The sequence below is a fragment of the Nothobranchius furzeri genome, chromosome 9 (assembly GCF_043380555.1).
Source record: "Nothobranchius furzeri strain GRZ-AD chromosome 9, NfurGRZ-RIMD1, whole genome shotgun sequence".
In the NCBI taxonomy this organism is placed as follows: Eukaryota; Metazoa; Chordata; class Actinopteri; order Cyprinodontiformes; family Nothobranchiidae; genus Nothobranchius; species Nothobranchius furzeri.
This window is the reverse complement of record NC_091749.1, coordinates 10,045,393-10,066,992: the sequence shown is the minus strand read 5'-3', so window position 1 is coordinate 10,066,992 and position 21,600 is coordinate 10,045,393. Positions and strand designations below refer to the sequence as shown.

At 41.4% G+C, this 21,600-nt stretch overlaps 1 protein-coding gene across 10 annotated transcripts; it reads right to left on the bottom strand.

Annotated features, from left to right (window-relative positions):
• Positions 1 to 1,475: 1,475 nt before the first annotated feature.
• LOC129156226 (uncharacterized) lies at positions 1,476 to 21,090 on the bottom strand. 10 transcript variants are annotated; one of them, XM_070554671.1, is made up of 20 exons: positions 20,891 to 21,084; positions 20,613 to 20,706; positions 19,079 to 20,492; positions 17,036 to 18,614; positions 16,366 to 16,432; positions 15,348 to 15,463; positions 12,456 to 12,542; positions 12,166 to 12,308; positions 11,843 to 11,927; positions 9,975 to 10,122; positions 9,053 to 9,246; positions 8,826 to 8,973; positions 6,759 to 6,883; positions 4,764 to 4,902; positions 3,336 to 3,458; positions 3,048 to 3,265; positions 2,859 to 2,935; positions 2,670 to 2,774; positions 2,562 to 2,594; positions 1,476 to 2,489 (listed from the first exon to the last, which is right to left on the bottom strand). In XM_070554671.1, exons 4-18 carry the CDS (start codon positions 17,123 to 17,125, stop codon positions 2,768 to 2,770), a joined length of 1,767 nt encoding a protein of 588 aa, XP_070410772.1. In that variant the 5' UTR covers positions 17,126 to 18,614; positions 19,079 to 20,492; positions 20,613 to 20,706; positions 20,891 to 21,084; the 3' UTR covers positions 1,476 to 2,489; positions 2,562 to 2,594; positions 2,670 to 2,767. The 10 variants fall into 10 exon arrangements, with proteins under 10 accessions (XP_070410772.1, XP_070410773.1, XP_070410775.1 ...); XM_070554672.1 differs by having other exon boundaries at positions 1,476 to 1,629; positions 1,738 to 2,489; positions 2,859 to 3,265; positions 20,891 to 21,083; XM_070554674.1 differs by having other exon boundaries at positions 2,859 to 2,963; positions 20,891 to 21,082.
• Between the last annotated feature and the right edge of the window lie 510 nt (positions 21,091 to 21,600).

The window sequence follows — 21,600 nt, the reverse complement described above, 5'->3', positions numbered from 1 at the left end:
TTACTGGAATTTCTTTGGTTAAGACAAAAGTGAGGAATAATCATTTACAAGTTATTTGTACAACAGGCCCATTTTAAATCCCAACAGTTTCTTAGCAGACAATAGAAATGTGTTCTTTACTAACTTTACTTGGTTTAAAAATCTTACTAAAATAGTGCCGTATTGCAAAACCCAATCATACTTGTTATGTAAACATTAGCTTTGTAGATATTTTTTACAGATATATGTGTGCAACAAATCCAAACTTAAATAATTTGTCATTCTTTATTGAAAAACAACAAAATACAGTTATACAGAAGTGTGGGAAAATGATAATGTGAAAGTATTGCTATTTAAATGTAATCCTATTTATCTTTAAAAAGAAAAACTCTTAAAAATGTCCTGTACAGCATCATGACAGAAGAATGGTGGTCTGTCTGTCAGAATGTGCTGAACAGATTTGCTCTTTGAAGAGGAGTGTCATGTTTGGAGGAAGGTACTTAACCCAAGACATGCAGAATACAACACTGACCAAAAACTGATGAAAAAAATGATTTATTTATAAGGAGGAACTTAAGGTGCACAGATAAGTCTGTGGTTGGAACTGCAACAACAGCTCAGCGTCTGGAGGAGGGAGAACACAGGTGAGCATAGGTTCTGGTTTCAAAATCCATTGTAGGCAGGCAGAGGTGTTCAGCAGACTTACTGTGGTGGGTGTATGTGTTGGCTGGAGGAGAGAGAGGTAGAGAGGAAGCGCAGGAGAGGGAGCAGAGGTGGAGAGAAGCGGGGTGTCCTGGTGGATGGGGCACTGGGTGAGATGAGAGGTGGGTTATGGAGGCTGGTGATAAGGTCCGTGTGTTGAATATCCAAATCCTGGAGTAGAGTTCAGTATCCAATGAGGTCGACAGGAATCCTGAAGAATGGTAAATCCAATATAAGAGCAAAAACACTACGAAATAACATTAATCCTAGGAACACTAGAGGTAACACGAGTGGCTGGTTACTACCAAAACTGAGGCAATCTTCTGGCGTCAAATTGTGTCCTCCATCCACCTTAAATAGGAAAGCACCCCGCTGATTGCTGATCAGGAACGGCTGGGGTGGAGTCACCAGAACCATGAAGAACGTGTCTCCAGAGACAACCCGGGTCCTGGTACCAATCAGGAAGCGGACCTTATCACCCAGAGCTGCCAGGTCACGCTCAAAGCCTTCCTGTTCACACTGCAGAGCCTGAACGCTGGCCAGGTGGTGGCCGTAGTTGTCTGTGTTCAGGGCCTGGTTCTTCTCCTCGATCCACTCTTTGGTCTCATCAGCGTCTCTGAGAAGACATCAGAACTCCATCTGAGTGTGGGTCCAAACTCTACTGACCCGTAAGCGGCGCATAAGTGTGCGGGGTACCTGTGGAAGCGCTGCACCTCATGGGCGCTGCCCAGCATGTTGCTCCGGTCTTCAGCCAGCTGTTGCAGCGAGCGCCAGCTGTTGTTCAGCTCCTGGAGAGAAACCAAACCCAGTGAGATGAAGGTGGACGCCAGCGGGCTGGACGCCGGACAAGGAAACCTGGAGACGGATCGCTCAGACAGGAAGGGAAGAGCTTCCTCTTACCTTGATGGAATTAAAGTTAGCCGTCGTCTGAACGCCCAACCGTACGGTCTGAGGTCAAAGGTCACAGGAAACACACACCAGTCAGCAGTCATACAGATGCATAAAGATAACTGTAGCCATGGCAACCAGCTGACATGTCCCCACTTTCACCAGCACCTGGTGCCTGCCGGGTCACCTGAATTCCTGTGTGATGTCAGCACGGTCGGCCGTGACTGCGGCCATCAGAGGTGACCTCTGATCAGCTGAATGAACTCACCTTCTAGGGTGACGCCGTGTTACCCCGGGTTTCCACGGGAGCCGTCAGCAGCACGTTACTGCAGCAGCACGTCTTGCTCGCGTAAGCTGCTGCTTGGCCCTTCCCACGAGACGCGAAGCAGCAGGGGAGCAGCTGTCACCGACCGAGCACGAAGTCACACGAGTGACTTCGTCAGTAAACACAACAACAAGCAGGAGAAAACTACAACATGGTTTGTGTTTTATGTTCTGTCCATTTTATAATCGCCAATACGGACCTGAAAAACAAAGGAGACCGCTAGCTAGGTGATAACTTCTCACGGGGCCGCACAGTTAGTAACTGTTTTTAAAAGTAAAGCAACCGGAAGGCAGTACGTTCTTTATTCTGAAAATCTCGGTAGCTTCTCTCAATTTCCGCGTCCGATTTCCTGTCTTTCCTTCCCCAAAAATGTTGAACTTGACCCGTTTCAGAGGCGTCGCGCGTAGAAAATAGAACCGGCGCGTAAGGGCCGCAACTTGCTGCTCCTGAGACGCGGCCGACTCTCGCTGCCGACGGCTCCAGTGGAAAAGGTTCTGTTGACCACAGCGGTTCCTATCAGCAGCTATGACGTGCTGCTGCAGTAACGTGCTGCTGACAACTCCTGTGGAAAGCCGGGGTTAGAGTCGGCTTCATCCTGTAAACAAACAAATGAGTGGTAACAAAAACACCACGTCTGGTTCTGGTGGAGGCGGAGGACAACACGCACCTTTCCAGGAGCAGAACCCAGATGTTCTTGTTGCTACAAACAGAGACGAGCAGAGTTAACAAACCAGGAAGTGAGAGGGACCAGCTGCTGCAGACAGGTGACGCTCACCTGAGCCTGAACCATAGGAGCCTCCTCAGCCATCAGACCTTCTGACTCCAGTTCAGATGCCACCTTGTTGATGTCCCTCAGGCGGGACTCGTTGGCCTTCAGGTCCTGCAGGACAAAAGCACCTGCTGATTATCACCTGAGCTGATCTGACAGCTGCTGCTGGAAGACGGAGAGGAGGAAAAGTCCGACCTTCTGGAAGTCGTCAAACTTCTTCTGCAAGACCTCGACCTGCTCCAGGTCCGACCCGTCTCTCCATCCTCATTCAGCTAAAGACGCGAGTTCAAGTAAAACAACCTAAAGTCTCACAAACACAAAGCAGGTGTGGAGATGTTCGCTCTGAGCTGGAGGTCGTTCCTCGGCTGTGAAGGGCACACGAACCTTGTTGGTGCTGTTGAGCAGCGTGAGGATGTCGCCCTTCTTCATGGTGACCTCTCCAGGACTCTTCTCCTGGTAGTCGTACAGAGCCAGAACCAGCTCCTTCCCGGTCTCATCGTCAGTTGGAGCCACTTGTTGCTGTCGGGTTAACAGGTCTGGTGTTAGAACGTGGTGGATAAGAATGTTCTGACGGGCCGAGGGTTCTGAACCAGCGAAGTGACCTGGACCCAAACAAAGTGAGCCAGAACCTGCAGACACCTCAGAAACATGTCAGGACCAGACCTGCTCTACCTTCCTCCATTATGGTCTCTCCTTTCTGGGTGACAGCCTTGATGCGAGGTTCATGACCTGTGATCTCAGCCTGCAGAGCCTGGTGCTTCTTCAGCAGGTTCTGGACACCAATCAGGTCCTTCCCTGAGGACACATGTTAGAGTTCAGCATTATGCAGTAGACAGACCAGTTTAACCCAGGGGTTTCTTTCTTCTACAATCTGCTCTTTAACTGTATTATTTCCTGCTATTTCAGCTGTTAACTTCATTTTTTTCTCTAAGTGTTTTTCTCCCCAGAAGAAGCTACAACGATGTTCTGCTGAGCTGTGGTGGCCTCATGGAGGGGGCCATCATCTAGCACACTGCTGCTAACCACTTAATCATTCTCCCTCTCCTGATAATAACATTTTACTTTCTTTGATGTTGGATGTACTACTGCTAGTTTACCCGTTTAATTATAGATTCACTAGGATAAATACAATAAAGTTTATCTCTCACCAAATAGAATATTTACTAAGAAATCACAATGTAACGTGTGTGTGTGTGTGTATGTGTGTGTGTGTGTGTGTGTGTGTGTGTAAAAGCCATGTGTAGTGTTTATTTATAAAGCATATGTTGTTGGATTTTATCCAGAATCGAGATTTTGAAAATATATACACACTTAAAACTGCTGGGTTAAAAATAACCCAACTTGGGTTATTTTGTAACCCAGGCGCTGGGTCAAAAAGGGACCGACCCAACGCTGGGTTGTATTAACCAAGCAGGGTTGGGTTATGTGTTTGACCCAGCATATTGGGTTATGTTTTCTACCCAACTAATGGGTTAAAATGACCCAACTGTATAATTAGGGTAACCCAAAACTGGGTTAAAAAGAAAACCCAACTTCTGGGTTATTTAATAACTAAAGATTGGGTTAAAATGACCCAATTCTATAATATAGGGTTATAGGAAAAAAATAAATAAAATGCTTAATGAATAACTTACTACACAAAATGAACATGTCTCAGTCAATTCTTTACTGACCAAATAAGTTTTTTTTTTTTTCATTTTTAAAATGCATAACAATACTAATACAACTAGAGAGTATTTAAAAACATTTATAGTCCCGCTCATTTTTTTTTGTAAAACTCTGCTTATTGCATTTGTGTAAATGTGTTTTAATGACAAATATTAAAATATTAGACACCTGAAGATCATGAACATTTTCAACCCAATGCTAATGGAAGAACTGTACTTACGTAAATGTCCAAAAACATGTAACTCATCTCCATGCTAGCAAAACATCAACTTTAAATCATAGCCAACTGAGCCCTCATTAGCTTTACAGCATTTGATTCATGCCCAGGCATTTCAAAGATGACCGTTTGAATGAACTCCCAAATTTGGGCACATGGTTTTGGGTAATTCACATCTAACACAAAAAATGTTTTAAAACAGCCATCAACTGCACCCAAAAGTGATGGATATTCCATGGCAGTCCCATTGAGGATAACGAATGCTTGGGAACATCGATGGTCTTCACCAAGCATAAGAACATGTGGGTCGTCTGTTGTGGCCCCGGTCAGGTACTCCACCATGTTGGTTCCAGTCTAAAAGTAAGGGGAATTGAAGAAAAAAAAAGAGAAAGAAAGGGAAAAAAATTAAGGCATGAAAAAGAAATGGTTTCATACAAGTTGTGGAAGCATATTTGGAGTTGGCTGTCAATAATAGTGGTGCAACTGTACAGATAGCCCACAGTACGGTCTGTAGTACGGTTTTTAGACCACGGTCTCAGTATGGTTTTGGCATACGTTTTGTGCAGAAAGGCTGCTGTTTGTTATCCCAAAAAGTGTATTTAATTTTTTTGTGAGCAAAAACATTTGCATTATTTCAATTATTACTTGTATCAAATACAAAATCTAAAAAGATATGTAAAATGTAAACAAACAAAATGCAAAACACAAAATGCATGTAAACACTCCAAAAAACTGGAATACAAAAATTCACATACCGGTAATATAAAGATGACTATTTTAAATGAGTGAGCTATGTTAATGAAACACAAAGTTTAAAATAGTTTAAACAAATGTTATATTTTGCACTGCAGCAATGCATACAATTGAGTCCTCAATGGTCCATTGCTCACTAAACACAAAAGCTGCATTAATGTCTAGCTCGCAAACTGGGAGCTGACTGCTCAGAGAAAGACAGGGAGAGGTCAGCAGCTCCTGTGCTGCACACAGAACAGCTGACAGGCCAGAGCAACTTGGGATTTCCGCAAAATAAATCAGAAAACCATCATTCAAAGACATTTATTTAATTCTGACCACTTCAATTGGAGACATGTTTCCTGACTTCCAAACTTTGGCTGACAACCCAGCGAGCGTTTGGCGTCAGGTGCAGGTGGAGTGGCGCTCTGTGCCAGACAAGATGCAGAGCCATGCGCTCTCACATAAGTGTAATGAATTCATGTAGCCTGTAACTCTGCTCCATGTGTGGCATGGTTTAGAGTAGGAATGGGCGATATAAACTTAATCCACAATAGAGATTTTCCCTCTACTGCAATAGAATGGATTTTTCCAGCTGTACCATGATGGGACGCAGCAGCATAAATGATGTTCAGCGTTTATAGTCCCTGTAGATCAGAAATCGCACTGCCATTTTAATTAATACTGAACCAAACCAGCCTGAACAGAGATTCAAACCGTGCCACCACACATGGACCAGAGTAACAGGCTACAGGAATTAATTATAAACACACCTGTTACCAGAGTGCGTATGGCGCTGCGTCCTGCCTCGCACAGAACGGCGCTCCCCCTGCACGAACGAGAGCTAACAATGCTAACAGTAAATTAGAAAGAGTCAACTCTAAAAATATCTCAAGTTGCTTTTTTCAATTACCACAGATGCTATTGGAGTGAAATGTATTTATCTACTAACAATATCAACTACTGTGTCTGACTCGTCTTGTTATGATTCTAGTCCGAACGAGGAACCAGGGAGGGAATTTTTCTGCAGCACTCCGATTTGACCACAAGATGTCAGTGTTACGTATCCCTCATTAAATTTACAGTCTTTCTCCTGGCATTCAGTTTTAAGTCTGTAAATCTTTCATTTATTCATTTTACCAATTTTGAATTTATTATAATTTAATGTGCACATAAATGGAAGCAAGTGAAAAATTTAAAATTTCAATTAAAAATTTCCACTGTTATGTCAGTGCTAAATAAATATTTCAGTTTTGTTTTATTGCAATGCCTTGATTATAGTGAAGTTGGAATACATTGTAGCCATAAATGCTATGGTTGACTTTTAGCTTATTGACATGCTAATTGACCATTTTTCTTTCAGTGCTGCAGTTTTCAGCCTTGGTTTTCTCATTTTAGGTTTTTGGTTTCAGCCAAGAATTTTCATGTTGGTGCATCCCTAGAAAATAATACCTAATGTCAAAATTAATAGAACTTACTGGCTGGATGTCAATGAAGGCCTTGCGAACCACGCTGCTGGGTCGGAGGAGTCTCCTTCCAACTTTGTATGGTGCAGTAGGGAGAATCAGTGGGAGCAACAACAAAGCGGCATCTTCCTGTTTGTCTGTAAAATGGAAATGTTTCACATTTCTCAAGGTTACCAAACTTAGAAAATGACAACCATAAAATATGAACTGCAATGATTTTGAGGTCAGAACACACTGGCTGATATCTTTCAAAAACAAAGTTGGAACTATTCAAAAACAGAAAAATGGATGGGTGAAAATCTTATATCGCCCACATCAAGTCAGACAGAAAAAACTGCCTCAGATGTTACCATAAAACCTACTGAATACAACAAGTGATATGTTTGTTAAAACAAGGTGAAGTACTCCCATTGGCAACACAAGATGTTTACCATATATTCAGCTCATCTCCAAAGCTCCAGCAGATAATAAAAATTTGTAAGAAATTGTATACAGCGCATTTACTGTCCTCTAATGCCTGCACACCTAATAGGCTACGTATTGACAATGAGATCAAAATAAAAAATTTAAATGTCTCATTGTACTTATAGAGCCTTTATTTAAGCTAATTTTTCAAAGATTGTTTCATAGTTGTTTTTTTTACCGTAAATGACAAGTTGATTGATCTGAAAGAGAAGCAATACACACTGCTTTTTAAGGACTTTCCATTTTTGTCTGAGTTGATGCTAACCTTGCCCTGCAAGATGTTTTCTCGCAAGATTTGGAGTTTTCCAAACTCGTGAGAATCCATCTTGGCCTCCTCCAATCCTGACGGTTCAGCATCAGCTCAATGGTAAACGGACTAATCATGTGTCAGCATTGTGCTTTTTGGCAGGCGCATGAGCAGCTGTTTGGGCATGCCGACAAACATGGCAGTGCCGGTGGATGTCAGAGCAGTTACTGGTTTCAGAATGGATATAACCTCCAGCAAAAGGTAGGCCTAGGTAGTCTCATTTATAGCTCCAATACGGCGCTATATTGAATATCTGTTTTAGAAAAACTAGAGACTTAGCTGTGATTGGCTAAAGACAAACCATGGTAGCCAGTGTTCGGACACTTGCTGGTGCTTCCTCCAATCAGCTCAAAGTATTCCAGCAGATGGCCCACCCTCCTTCCTAGGCTTTCTAATGCAGCCTGCGGCGGAGATTCCAGATCGAAATATGGAGACTCGACAGGTGGCGGGGCTACATAGAGAGAGCTGACTGCTGCCAGCTTAAGCTGATGCAACTAGAACAGCAAACCTATAGTCCATGACCTCATCTACTTTCAGTCACTCAGAATTATGAGGTAACTGGAATGCACCATCAGAGCTTCAGCACCTGGATTTTCAAGTTGTGTGCTGCTACTTTCTGGAGAAAAGCTGGCTGGCTATGGCTAACCTTACAATTTCTTTTATATTTCCATCCCATCTTCAAGATGTAGCCCATTATAAGGCGTGTAAAGGCTTTTAAATTGAGGACAAAGTGTGGCTTGTATAATTATTATTTAGCTGCTGAGCTACTTTATATTGGTACTGGAAACAGTTGACCTTGTTCTAACAGATATGTCTTGTTTTATTTGTTCAGTGGGGTTTATGTGAACACCTGAAGCTATTTTAACGAGTCTGTTCTGTCTGAGGCGGTTTAGTAAGAAGAATAAAAAGTGTGTTCTTGAGAAATGTCTTTTTATCTAATGTCTGACATCTGAGGTGTTCTTTCTGAGGTCTTACACATGTATTCTTGAGACCCGAGGATGTCCTAAAATGCACACTGTATAACCGTCCAGAAGGACAATGATCTTGGCAATCCACCAATCAGGCCTGGATGGTAGCATGGTCAGACAGAAGCCACTTCACAGTAAAAGGCTCGTATCAGCGATCCACTTTGAGTTGCTTGAGATAATGGGCTGCACCGCAATGCATGCTACTGGTGCAAATGGCTGAATTAAAAAAATGCACTAGTGTGTTCTGTCCCATATCAGCCTAGCCAAAAATGTTATAGTAAACTCTTGACTCAAAATAAAAATTAAATAAAGTTGACAATGATTGTGAAATGCAAATACCTGCTGGAAGCGAATCTATGTCGATGAGACGGTTAGCTGCGTCTTCTTTTCTGGCCATGCGGATGATCTTTCGGGAGAACACGTGGCTCCACCTTGCAGTTAATTTCTCTGAGGAGTCTGGGTGTAGCACAGAGAAGTCCTGAGAAATCTTACAATGGGGGGGGGTAAGAGACATATTGTTAAACACAAAAACTGATTTGTGAAATTTACTGTATAAGAAAGCTCACCATGCCTGGAGTGTCAACCAAACGTGGAAACTCGGCCATTATTTCTCTGATTGACATTGTCCCATTGCTTCTAATCCACTGGGCTCGTTGGATAGCGGTCTCCAGCATATACTGGGAAACTTGTGATGGTGGCCAGATATTGTTTTTCAGCCATTCTGTCATCTGGATGGCTCGCTCTGGAGATACAGTAGGTTCTGTTGTAGATTAAAAAAGAAAAAAACATTCTGAATAGTGATGACTGATCATGACCTTTACAATTTAAAAATATGTCAGAATTGTTTCATTTCAGCAAATGCCCTAGAGAAAGAGTGCAACCATTAAGTAGACTGTAATGGCGCTTTTACACTTGGGCCAGCTTGTCCCGCTCCACTCCAGCCGGGTTGTGTTCACATGTTGCCGGTGAGGAATTGGGCCATGAGCGGAGCCAGCAGGTGGCGGGAAAGAATGCAGGTAAACAAAGGCAGGAGCAGCATTGGGGAGAGCGGGGGATATCTCGGAAGGAAACAACGCAGAGGAGGTCGCAATTTATTTGTACGTTGTGCGTGGACTGGCTCTTTTTAAAGAAAAAATCTCCTTGTTTGACATGTGAGGAGACGTCGTTCTGGTAGAGAATCACTGGAAGCCGCTCAGCAGAGCTGGGAGAAGGCAGACAGCACATCGGGTGAGCGCCGGTTACAGTTTCCAGCTGCAATGTGTTTAAATCAGTTAGAAAGAGCGAGAGTGACATCACTATGCAGGGCTTATCAGTTCATAGGTGGGCGTGTTGGCCAGAGTGGAACCAAGGTTTCCTCGGTCCGAAAATGGTGTCCGTTCCGCGCAGCTCTACTCGAGAAAAAGAGTGTGAACGCTCTGAGCGGGGCCGTATCATGCGGAGCCGACGCCAGTGTAAAAGCGCTATAAGATTAAGGCAAGTTGGCTTTACCAGGCAAAACAATCTGGCATTTTTGTGGCGCTTGAGGTGTTGACTTATTCTGGGTGTCGCAGCGTGACCTCTTTCGCACATTGCGGAGACATTCCTCTAGGAATCCTGTTGCAGGTCTATGTTTCCTTCCTGGGGTGAACCACGCATCCTAAAGTAAAAACAAAAACACATACACAACAGGAAAGAATACAAAAATAGCAAATTAGAAAATAAGAAAACCAGCACAAGCCTTTGAATGAGGTAGTGGATTCACTTGAAATTTACAATTTATTTATTGGGAGTATCCACTCTGAGGTTTGTGTTTTAATTATGTTGGTCACACAGTGATAGGCAAGTCAAATTCGTCTGTAAAGCACACTTTCAGTGATAAGGCAATTCAAGCTGCTTTTGAAGACCTGCGATATTCTATAACAGTGCTTAATATTGCGATATTGATATTACTCACGATAAATGAACAAATACTAAAATATGCAGTGTTGATGTCGTCTGGCGTGTGACGTCTTCTCTGGGTTCAAAGCAAACAAAAACTAATGCATGAATTCCATTACAACATAACATTTTTATAGCAAAAACATGCAGCTGCACCTGCTACTGTATTAGTAGCAAAACAACAAACTGCATGCATGCAGTTTCTCAGTGACTTTAAAACATCACCTCCACCATAAAACTTTTTCTGATTCTCCAAATACAGAAAAACATCCCTTACCAGGGTTTTTAGAATAAATACTTTAAATGTTAAATAATAGTTAACATCACTTAAATGCAACAGCAAATTCTCTCATTGCTACTGAACATTTTCTCCACTTATGTGGTTAAGATATAAGGATGTTGCTGTAATTGGAAAGTGAACTGTGCTGGGCCAAACTAGGAGAATATTAAGATTTTCTGAGGGAAAGAGAAAAACAATCGTCTACCTTTCAGAAGAGGAACTGGCAAAAAAACTACATGGAAAATATGTGAAAACGTTTGTTTTTAACCCCAAATTGAACAAGTTTACCTAGATCTTAAAAAGCAGCTCAGATGATGAAACTGCAACTATGATTCTGATAACAAGCTAACTAATTGAACTAGCTCCTCTAAGATAACTGGCTAGCAGAGCTTCTGACTGACAGTTTATGTGCAGCAGCAAATCAACTATCCTGATTAACAAGGTTATAAAAGCTCATAAATGAAAAATCACTTTGATGTGTGGGGGAACTTTTCCAGGCCCTCTTTAGCAGGGTGGGACTGGGAGGAGAGTGCTGTAGCCTTTTAGCTGGAAGCTAACCGGAGCCACCACCCGGTGGAACACTAGCGACATGAAGGTGGGTTGGTTCACCGGCACGTGTCGGAGTCAGCCCGGTAAAAATGATTACGACACCGAGCGGACTCACGTTCACGTTTGAAAGCAGCGCTGATTCCAGAAACCTCAGCACAAAGTGTGTTCGGTGCTCTGAGCCAGAATGACGAACAAGGGAACGGCGCTGCAAACTATGTTCAGCTGTTGCTTTCCAAAAGAGTCTATGTAGGGGGCGGGCGTATTACGTGAACGGACCCATCTGATTGGTCGCATATCAGAAGGACTACATTTGATTGGTCAAATAATATTTCTGCGTAAAAAACAGAGCTGGTTTACAAAAAGCTGATGTATGACACGGATGGAAATGTTTGAACCAAACATTTATCGCTGTTTTTGCCGTGTTTTGCGATGGGCCTATCACACGTCCTGTTATCGCGATGACGATAATTTTTCGATATATTGTGCAGCCCTAATAGATATTAATATAGATGATGGTAGGACAGTTTGCTGACTTTTATGAGAGTTTTAAATGTCCTTTATTTTTGATAACATAATAATGTCATATAATGTCATATGAAACGTTACTTACATAGCCTGTGCCAAGACTGTCCTTTAGACATGGAAACTGCTCCACTACTGATGATGCCAGCAATGCCTTTGATTCCGAGGGTGGACTTCAAAAGAAAATTGACATGTTACTTTATTATACACCCAAAACAAAAGATACTTTTGTACACTTATTATGAAACAGCTTTTTTATTGTTTTCAATCATATTTTGAAAACCATAATTTGTGATTCAACACTCCAAATCCTTTGGAAGAGATGGCCATGGTTTAAAAATCTACATTTGTTCACCAACTTTAAACAACATAAAAAAGAGAAGTCTATTATAAGTTTGAAAAGATGCTCACTTCTCTCCAAAGCACTCAATCAGGTGGGACACAAGTATCCTGACCATGGATCTTCTCTCACTTATAGAAATGTGATGGCTTTCTTCAAGGCTGTGAACTATTGCTCTTCCATCAGGTGTTTTGTTGAGTATCTCACGGATATTCTAATAATATGTGAACAGAGAAAAAGGGTCTAATTAAATCTGCAAAGAAACCTAAACCTTCAATACATCACTGGGAAAGGTTAGAGGGATTTTCTGGAGGGAATGATAAGAATCCATTATTACTTCTGCATGGATAGTAAGACTTACAAATGATGTTCCACCCTGGACAGGAGCCACGTGCTGCAATTTGTCAGCTGGTGCACAAACAGACTCCGTTTGTTTAGGGCTTGAATCCTGGTTAAAAAAAAGCAGGGGAAGACCCTACATAACTACAAAAAAATTGATAAAGCATCTATAATTCTGATTGTAGTTTTAGTTACATGGTTCAAATCATAAAAACAATTATGGTATATTTGTCAAAAACACTCAGGTATATACTTACAAAAGTGATGATGATAAAGCTGATATGCAGCTCCACAGTTATATTGATTTTAATCAAATATTTTAATGATTTGAATGTATTTACATTTATTTGTCACAAAAATGAGGTAGTACCAGGTCAAAGCTCAAGACAGTACTTAAAACCCTTTGGGTTTAAAATAGCCTGTACCTCAGTGAAATGTAGAAGTCACTGCAATTCTCCTTGTAGGATTTCACAGCATGGAGAGGGTGATAGTCAGCAATGGAATCAATGTCCACTGCTTCAATCGCTGAGGTAGGGGAAACATTGAAGGCAAAAAAAATGCCTTTCAAAGCCGATTGTTTCCCACTTTTTTAAAATGAGCTTAGTATTCGAACGAAGTACCACAATGCTCTGAATAGTTCCAAACTGAGGCTTGCAGTCATCTGTATGAGACATAAATAATGTCATTCCTGTCCTGTAGCTAGTGCCCTTGTACTTAATCCAAGAAGGCAGATAAACGTCTGTAATAACAGCAACTCCTTCAAACCCAGATTTGACCTTCTCTAAATCCTCTATTGTACCAAGGAGTTTGGTATATCCTGGCCCAACTTCAAACTCATGGCAAAACATCTGGCCTGACAGGAGAGTGTAACACATCATTATTTGATGTCTGTAGGCTTGGGTTTTACAGATATTTCGAAAGTTGCAGGTAACATGACTCACTCTTTTGAAAAACCCATGTTTTGCCTCAAAGCGCATTGACCAGAAGTGAACAACAGGCCCAAGTTTCCGTATGGCTCTGGGATAGTGAAGCATGAAGTGGTGTTTGGGTTTTAGATGTCTGTCTGGGAAGAGCTCTAAATAAAGACAATGGTGCTTCTCAATGATGTGCCCCAAAAAGACTACTGCTCCTTCTGTTAATGAAGGAGAAAAAATAAACTCCATGCAGCTCAACAATAAAAGAAGCAACTCCCAATATTTGTTGTCCTCTGGAATCAAATCCCCTATCATGAGGGGAAGCAGTCTTAGCAGACACCATGTTTGTGAAGCAGATTGCCTAAGTCCAGTATCAGGATTTTTCAAGTCCTGAGGTTTGATGGTTGATGGCTTGTTGTGGACATCACAAAATCCATAGTCAAAGCTTGTCAACCTGTAGTTCAGCTGATCAAGAGTGACAATTTTTTGTTCAATCAATGCATTGAGCACAAGCTTAATTTCATAACCACCAATCCCTTCGAGGATATCATGCATGACATCAGGAGCAACATTGTCAGTCACATGGTAGAACTGCAACTTGTTAAGAGAGCACTCTCTCTTGATGCCAGTTTCAGCTGGTTTGTGTAGAAGCAAGTCTGAGTGGTAGTTAACCTTGTCACGTATTGATGAAGGAGCTTCAACTGTCTGTACCCTCAACACTTCCTTGTGAACTCGACACCACCGACACACGCTATTGCCTGCAAAGCTTTCTGTGTAACCAAGTATTCCATTAAGTCCAAGGTTATCACCACAGACCTGTGCCACTCCAGCCTTAACAATGCCTGAAAAACGTGTGGTTTCAACATGAAAGCCATTCAGTTCCATGTCTTTAATGTCATTCACAATTGGCTCTAAAATTGTGTTCATTCCATATGTTTTTACATCATCAGCTTTGTACACTGCCAACAAGAAGTGAGACTTTAAACTAGACATGTATTCCTGTGGCAAGCATTTCATTGTGAAATAGATAAAACCAAGTTTGTGGACTGATGTTTTTGCGCCAAGTGGATTCACCATCTCACACTCATCACTGTAAAGAACCAATGGAATAGAGAAATCTTTAGAGAAAAGTGGATTAGTTTCAAATATTGTGCCATCTCTGAAATCCTCTAAGGCAGCATTTTCAAGATTTTGCCATTCAAAGATCTTATCTATTGTTCCTGGACTTTCCAGAACAAGCTTCAACATGGGTTTCAAGGGAACATACTGGAAAGTGTCCCGAACTGCAACTTGTTTCACATTTCCTGACTCTCGATCAATTTCTTGTGTAAAGGAAAAGCCAGGGAGTGGTACTGCCTCTGGCTGTATGAAGAACCCAGACTGAGTAAAATATTTCATTTGCTTGTACTCTGATTCAAATCCTTGAAATGGTTCAGCTGCTTTGGTGAACTGCTCCATGAGGTCCTCTGCTTGTGGAGTCTCAGAGTGACCGATCTCTCTTAAAAAAGAGAGTGTTTTTCTCTTTAAGCAACCAACTACATCTCTGATAAGACCTGATGTGTTTTCAACTACATCTCTAATCCCACTGAATGTCTGAGAGGATGTTGCCTTTAACCTAGCTAAGAAGAGTGCAACCCTGTCCTTTATGTTGTCTTCCTCTAGCTCATCCCAATGTTCTGCTGTAGTCTCACAGCATTCCACCTCATTTAGCACACTTAAATGAGGATCTACTGAACTGTCAGGAAGTTCACCTGTGCTACTTTCTTCTGTTTCAATGTCAAACTCAATAGCATGCCCAATTATGTGTTGTCTGAATGATCTTATTTGATCAAAAGTGCGATGGCACCCAACTTGAGCACACTGGAAATAAGTCGAAGTAGAAAGTATATGATGCACCACTCTGAGATGGTTAAAAAAAGCTCTTATGTTATGACCTAAAGACCTATGACATTTAAAGCACACGTACCCCATTCTGTTTTGACCTCTGACACTGGTCATACCTCAAGTAATCTTTTTAAATTATTCTGAATTTTCAGGCGTGGACCCAGGAGAGGTATCAAAGTCGTCAAGCTGTTCGCATCCAAGAGGAAAAGGCTGTCTTTGTCAATCTTTTCAGCTGAAAAAAAGAAGGAAATTTGGATCACTGATCAATAAAACAACAAGCCACACACAGATGTAGGCCTGGGCAATAAAACAGTAACCATATGTACCGCAATGTAACTTTTTCTCAGTAGTAAAATGAGACTCGCAATATAGTTTGTCCATCTTTTTTTTTCATAGCCAACTGAATTACACTATTAAAATAAACTATACCAGGACAGATTGGGAGAATTTGCTTTTAGTTTTTAGCTTATTCATTTGATATTGACAAAACGTTCGACAATTTATTCTCCTGTAAAACTTATTGTATCCTGAGATTTATTTTTAGTCAATATTTTGTTTCTAAGTGGAATTGACCAAGCAGTTAGGTCATTTTTTGTTCTCTTTTGAAACTTGAAAGCTTTAGTCCTGACTTTAGTTTATAATATTATGAACCTTTATTATTTTAGTCACCTGAAACAGATGTTATGTTCTCTCAGTACGACTGTCATGTTGAACCTTTGACAGGAAACTAATATTTAAATATAAAAGCAGCTTCTGATGATTTCACATTTAACTTTTAAGTAACAGCCCATTTAAATTTTTACACAGAGTTTTTTGACTTATATTCCAATCTAATCCAATCCAATTTTATTTATAAAGCGCATTCAACATGGCATTACAACCAAATAAGGCGCTGTACACCAAAAATATATATTGTAATATATATATTGTAATATATATATATATATATATATATATATATATATATATATATATATATATATATATATATATCTCTCGACATTGACAGAAAGGAAAAAGATGTATCGTGATATGAAAAATCTTATATCGCCCAGCTTTACACAGATGTAAATATGAGTACTGGTAGTTACAGTTTTTTACTTTAATTACAGAAATACATTTACTTTATCATACCTTCAAAAGCAGGGATGTATTCAGAGAGGTTCCATTCCAGAAGTTTGTCCTTCACAAATTCATCCATCTTTTAGAAAAAACAGAAATCACATTTGGTTGCTGTATTTTTTTAACAGTTAATCACCAATATTACTTGCAGTTAATTAACAATTGAAGTTTACAAAGGATTATACAACAAAGCAGAAGCAGTATTTATCAACAATTAACACTTGAACTGTGCATTTAACGTCATCTGTTTGGTAAGATGCTGCTAAATCAGTAGCCAGTGAGCTCACCTGTCCGTTCCCTGTTTCAATCTGTTGTGTCCTACAAGCTTATTATTTTATAATGTCCCAAACACTTGCTGAAATTAATTGTTTTCATCTGGTAATATTGCCCACAACACTGGAGAGGAAATCTTCCGCGCTGTTCACAGCCATGCTGCTACTGTTAAACGCTAACAAAATAAAACGTATGCAAGTAGGGAGTAGCATAGATCATCTTTGGGCAGATTATCAAAAATAGAGCGCGTCCAGATCGTTTCAAAAGCTAACACATTATCTCAAGGATTCTGAGGATTGGATGACAATCCTCAGAACTTCCTGACAGTTTTGTGGGAATATCTACAGTTATAAATTAACATCCAACTTTGTTTTGGTACACATCTACATATATTCAAGCTTTAACATACCTTGAGTGAAATAAACCGGGCATTATCATGAAACTCTGGCTCCCATGATTCGGATGGATTATCAAGCAGTTTACCTTTGGCGTGCTTCATCAGCTGGAACCTATTAACTTTCACGTTAATGTCCGCCCGTTTATTTGTGCGCTGCTGCACACGACTCTGACTGACACTGATTATATTTTATTTCACCGCTATGTAGCGCGAGCTGTTGTCAACTGAAAGCAGTAGCAGTTTGCGCGTTGCGCCGCCATTTGTTTGCTCCCCACCCCAGGGACAGGGGTTGTGGAGTTGGCGCGCGTGCCGTTATGTAACATGCATATGAACCTGTGAACGTAATCTGCCCGGCAACAGTTACAGTAGCGGGAAAGCTGCGCGCAACCACTTAGATAAGCTATTATTCTCCTGTAGCACTATGCCTATTGGTCTCCTGTCTCATTTCCCCACAGAAATGTATAGTAGAATTGGTACTACCAAAGAAGTAGTGCTGAGCTACACAAGTAGCGGGAGGTATTGCACAGACCGCAGCATAAAGAGCCCCTGCTGCTAGTGGGGATGCTATGCATAGTAAGCCTAACTTCCTGAGCCTCATCATGTCTAACAAACAAAGGGAGGGTGGACAAATGGTAAAACACTGTCTGGAGCAGATAGTTGTGTCACAGATTTTCTGTTCCATTATATCTAATGAAGTAGATTGATGCTAGGAAGCTATAGCTAGCTAGCTACTCGAAGCTATATTCGGTTGAAAATCTCTTGTAGGCTTAAAATCTCTTTGTTTACTGCATTACCTGCCTTCAACTGCTTTACCAGAACACATTTTCAAACTCCATCATCAACATCTTACCTTATTTTTAAACATTGCTGGTGTGAAGGTCCGTGGAAATGAGGCAAGTCCTTGTCATCCTCCACTTTAAAATGGTGAAGCTGGCACAGACGAGGGGGAGGATCTTTCTTTTTACCGCCCCTTTTAACCCAACATGCTGGGTCAAAATATTTGACCCAATGTTGTATTAAATTGACCCAACTGCTTAAAAATCAGCCTTAACCCAGCAGTTGGGTTAGCAAAATAACCCAGCATTTTTAAGAGTGTAGTTTAATTACAGTTTGATTTATTTGACATCTGTATAATGTTTATTATTTTGTTTTTTCCCCCTAAATACCTAACGTTTGAGTTTAACATGAATATCAGTCATTCATCCCAATACATGAAGTTACACATTTTAAATTTTAATAGGGGAAGACTGCAGGAGGGAGCGGTAAAATCATAGACTGTACATACTTGCTACCCGCCGGCTGTGATCACAAGCGACAACATATTAGTTCCCGCTGCTTCTTCGGTAAACAGCGCAAACAAAAACAAAGAAACTTGGGATCTTGTCGGCGTGGCGGTGGGATTTAAGGGAAACGCTGTATGCCCTATAGACTTCTCACCGAGCTGCAGTATTTCTCCGGTCAGATCTGTCTCTGAGAGCTCCAAGAGCGGTCAGCCCGCGCAGAAACTAGCCGCCGCACAGGTCAGGCTGCCTGGCCTGACCGCTGGGGATTACCGGATGGAAGAATGGACACAGGTGTCACTCCAAGCCTGCTGGAGATTTTAAGGGTTCAGATGAAAACACCCTACCACTCAGGCTGCTTACACATCGATATTAAGTTGTCGCTGTTGCGCTCACGCCGTAATACAGTATTAGATGCGGTTAAAGTCAGACATGAAAAACTCCACGAGCGGTCAGACCGCGCAGCAGCTAGGCGCAGCAAGTAGGCGCCGGATCGTCCAGGCTGCCCGGCCTGACCGCTGGGGATTACCGGGTGGAAGAATGGACACAGAAGTCTCCCTCTTTGCGCTCCGTCATATTTCAACCCATTTTGATCTTTTACCATATTACCCATCTAAATATGCCCTATTAATTATTTTACCGTATTTTACATTTAAATTTCATGGTTAAACAGTACATGCTACATGTTAAACTGATAGTTAGCTAGCTACTTCGGTAAACTCAGCTAGTTTAAAGGTGGCAGTGACATAAAATACGAATATAGATTTTAACTTACCGAAAAAAATGAAGTGGAGACTCCTTGGACGCTCTATTAGTGCAATTAATACCACAGCAAGTCATTTTGTCCAACAATTGCACCAATAATATCCAAAACAGAATTCACAAGCACAGAGACTCAAAATCCCGAAACAGCTTCCAGGAGGGGCCGAGACTGTACTGAGGCCTTTCCACGGAGCTAGCTCTGTGGTCACGTGGGTCTGAGGCGGCGGTCACGTGTGTCGGATGCTCATTAATTATACAGAATTTTAGGCTTTCAATACACTTAAACAGAAGAGTGAGAAAAAAATTCACCCCCCTCAGAGTTGTCATGAGTATAAACTAGCTAATTTAGACAAAAAACATGTTTTGGCACCAGGCTGTAAACATGTTTATTTCTGCTGTGAAATCGGCATTTTTAACATGGGAGTCAAAGAGGATTTGCTCGCTTCTGGCACCAGCCCCTAGCGGATGAGGGTGGAACTGCAATTTTTCTTACTTCCGGGATGGGACCATTTTTAGAGCGGCATTGTGGGGGCTCTCAATTCAGGGTCTGCATCCTTCGAAGGACGCAGCCCACTCGGCCGACGTGGGCTGCGTCCTCCGTCGGCCGGGTAGACCGGATGTTAACGGCTGTGAATTTGGACAGGCCTAGCCTTCATGAACTCCCTCCGCGAACGTTCCGTCGCCTAGCAACCGTGGAACCGCTGGGCAGAAGGGAGAAGGAACTTTAAACGATGGAGCTCGACGTTTTATTTAGCTTTTTAACCCCCAGAGACCCAAATTTAGAAAACAACTGCAAAATCTTTATTTAACCTTTCACATGTTGTTCTAGGCCAGATAAACGGGCCTATTTACACATTTTAACAGTCAATAGTGTTGCAGAACTGAACAATAGGACCTATTAGCAATGTAAATGTAGTTTTAAAAAGAAAAAATGGGGAAGGTTTATTCTTGTAGACTTAAATCTGATGTTGTAATGTTACAACCGTGGGTCTCTGGGGGTTAATCATTTCCTTGACTGTTGGAGAACTAATTCAGAGAAAATACTTTAGACAAGCTGAGCCTGAGCAAAGATGTGATAATAGTTTTTAATACTTTCTAAGGGTCTTAATTTGACTAAAACCCATTTATCACCTTTTAAGACTTTAAGACCCAGCGGATACCCTGTAATATTGAACAATTCTCATTTGTAAACAAAAATAAAATTCAAGAGTTTAATGCAGAACTGATTTTATTTAGATATTTCTTTTATATGTACATGTTTAATCTTTATTAACCATTTTTTTCTAGCAAAGTAAAAAGCTGTCAAAGTTATTCCTTCTCTCCTGGGCCCTCTGCCTCCCTCTGCAGCCTCATGTTCTCCCTGATCAGATCCAGAAGCTGGTCATCGCTGGCACCTTCCCCTGGATGCCCATTTTCTCCAGAATAGTCTTAACAAACATGTAAGAAAAGAAACAGGAAGAGAAAAGAGGACAACGGGTTATTCCTTTCATGTTTTCGCAGAAAAAATAAACTCAAACGAGTTTTTAAAATATGAGATGTTATTGTACCTCCATGCCACAGCCGCCGAATACTTTGCTCCGGTGATCATGTGGTCCATCTCCGCCCTAAGCTTAATAAATTCCCTGGTTTTCTCTTTTGTTCCTAAAATACAAACTTCTATTAAAATCAGGGGGAAAACGTAGCGGGAGAAATACGACACCGAGCGCGGCCGAACATACGAGCCGAGACCGCAATACAAGCACTTTTACTGTAACATTTCTAACTAAAATAACGTTCATGTATCACAAAAAGTCATTAACCTAACAGTTTTCAAGTTTATACTGACATTTATATGCGCAATCCTCTCCGACAGCTCCCGCTTCACTGTCCGCCATTGTTTTTAAGTTTTTCTGCTGGCCGGCCCGCAAGGCATCTTGGGAAATGCTACCTGTTGAAGGATACACCGGACCCATCCTTCATTCAGGCGAAAAGAAGGCCGCATTCGTCGACCGCATTTGAAGGAGTCTTCGAATTGGGACAGGCCTAGTCGCGGCGCTGTGACGTAACCGGCCGACGAATCCGGCCGACGTAGGATGCAGACCCTGAATTGAGACACAGCCACTAAGCTAATCAGGCAGCATCACGTGGGTCTTCAGCGTTTGTGAGATCATACAGGTGACTCCAATTCCTTTACAAACCTTAAGGAATCACGTGGTAATCTCAGATTGTTTCATGGATTTTTTTACCTTAAACAACGGAATGACTGCTGGTTCCATGTACACGTTACTATAGAGCATTATTACCTTGTAGATTATTAGAATAAACAAAATTAATTTTGCTTTTTTAATTAGATCTTATAACTTCCTCGTGAGCATAAAGTGGGTGTAAAAATTAAAGTGGGTTGTTTAGGCTAATAAAATGTGCATTTGTTTATTCAACATAAGCCTGACAAAGCAGGTATGAAAATGTCAGTTATTGTTATTTTAATTATTCTGATTTTGTTAACAAGTCCCTTGGTCAGACATTTATTTACTGTAGAGTTTACTACTGATAACC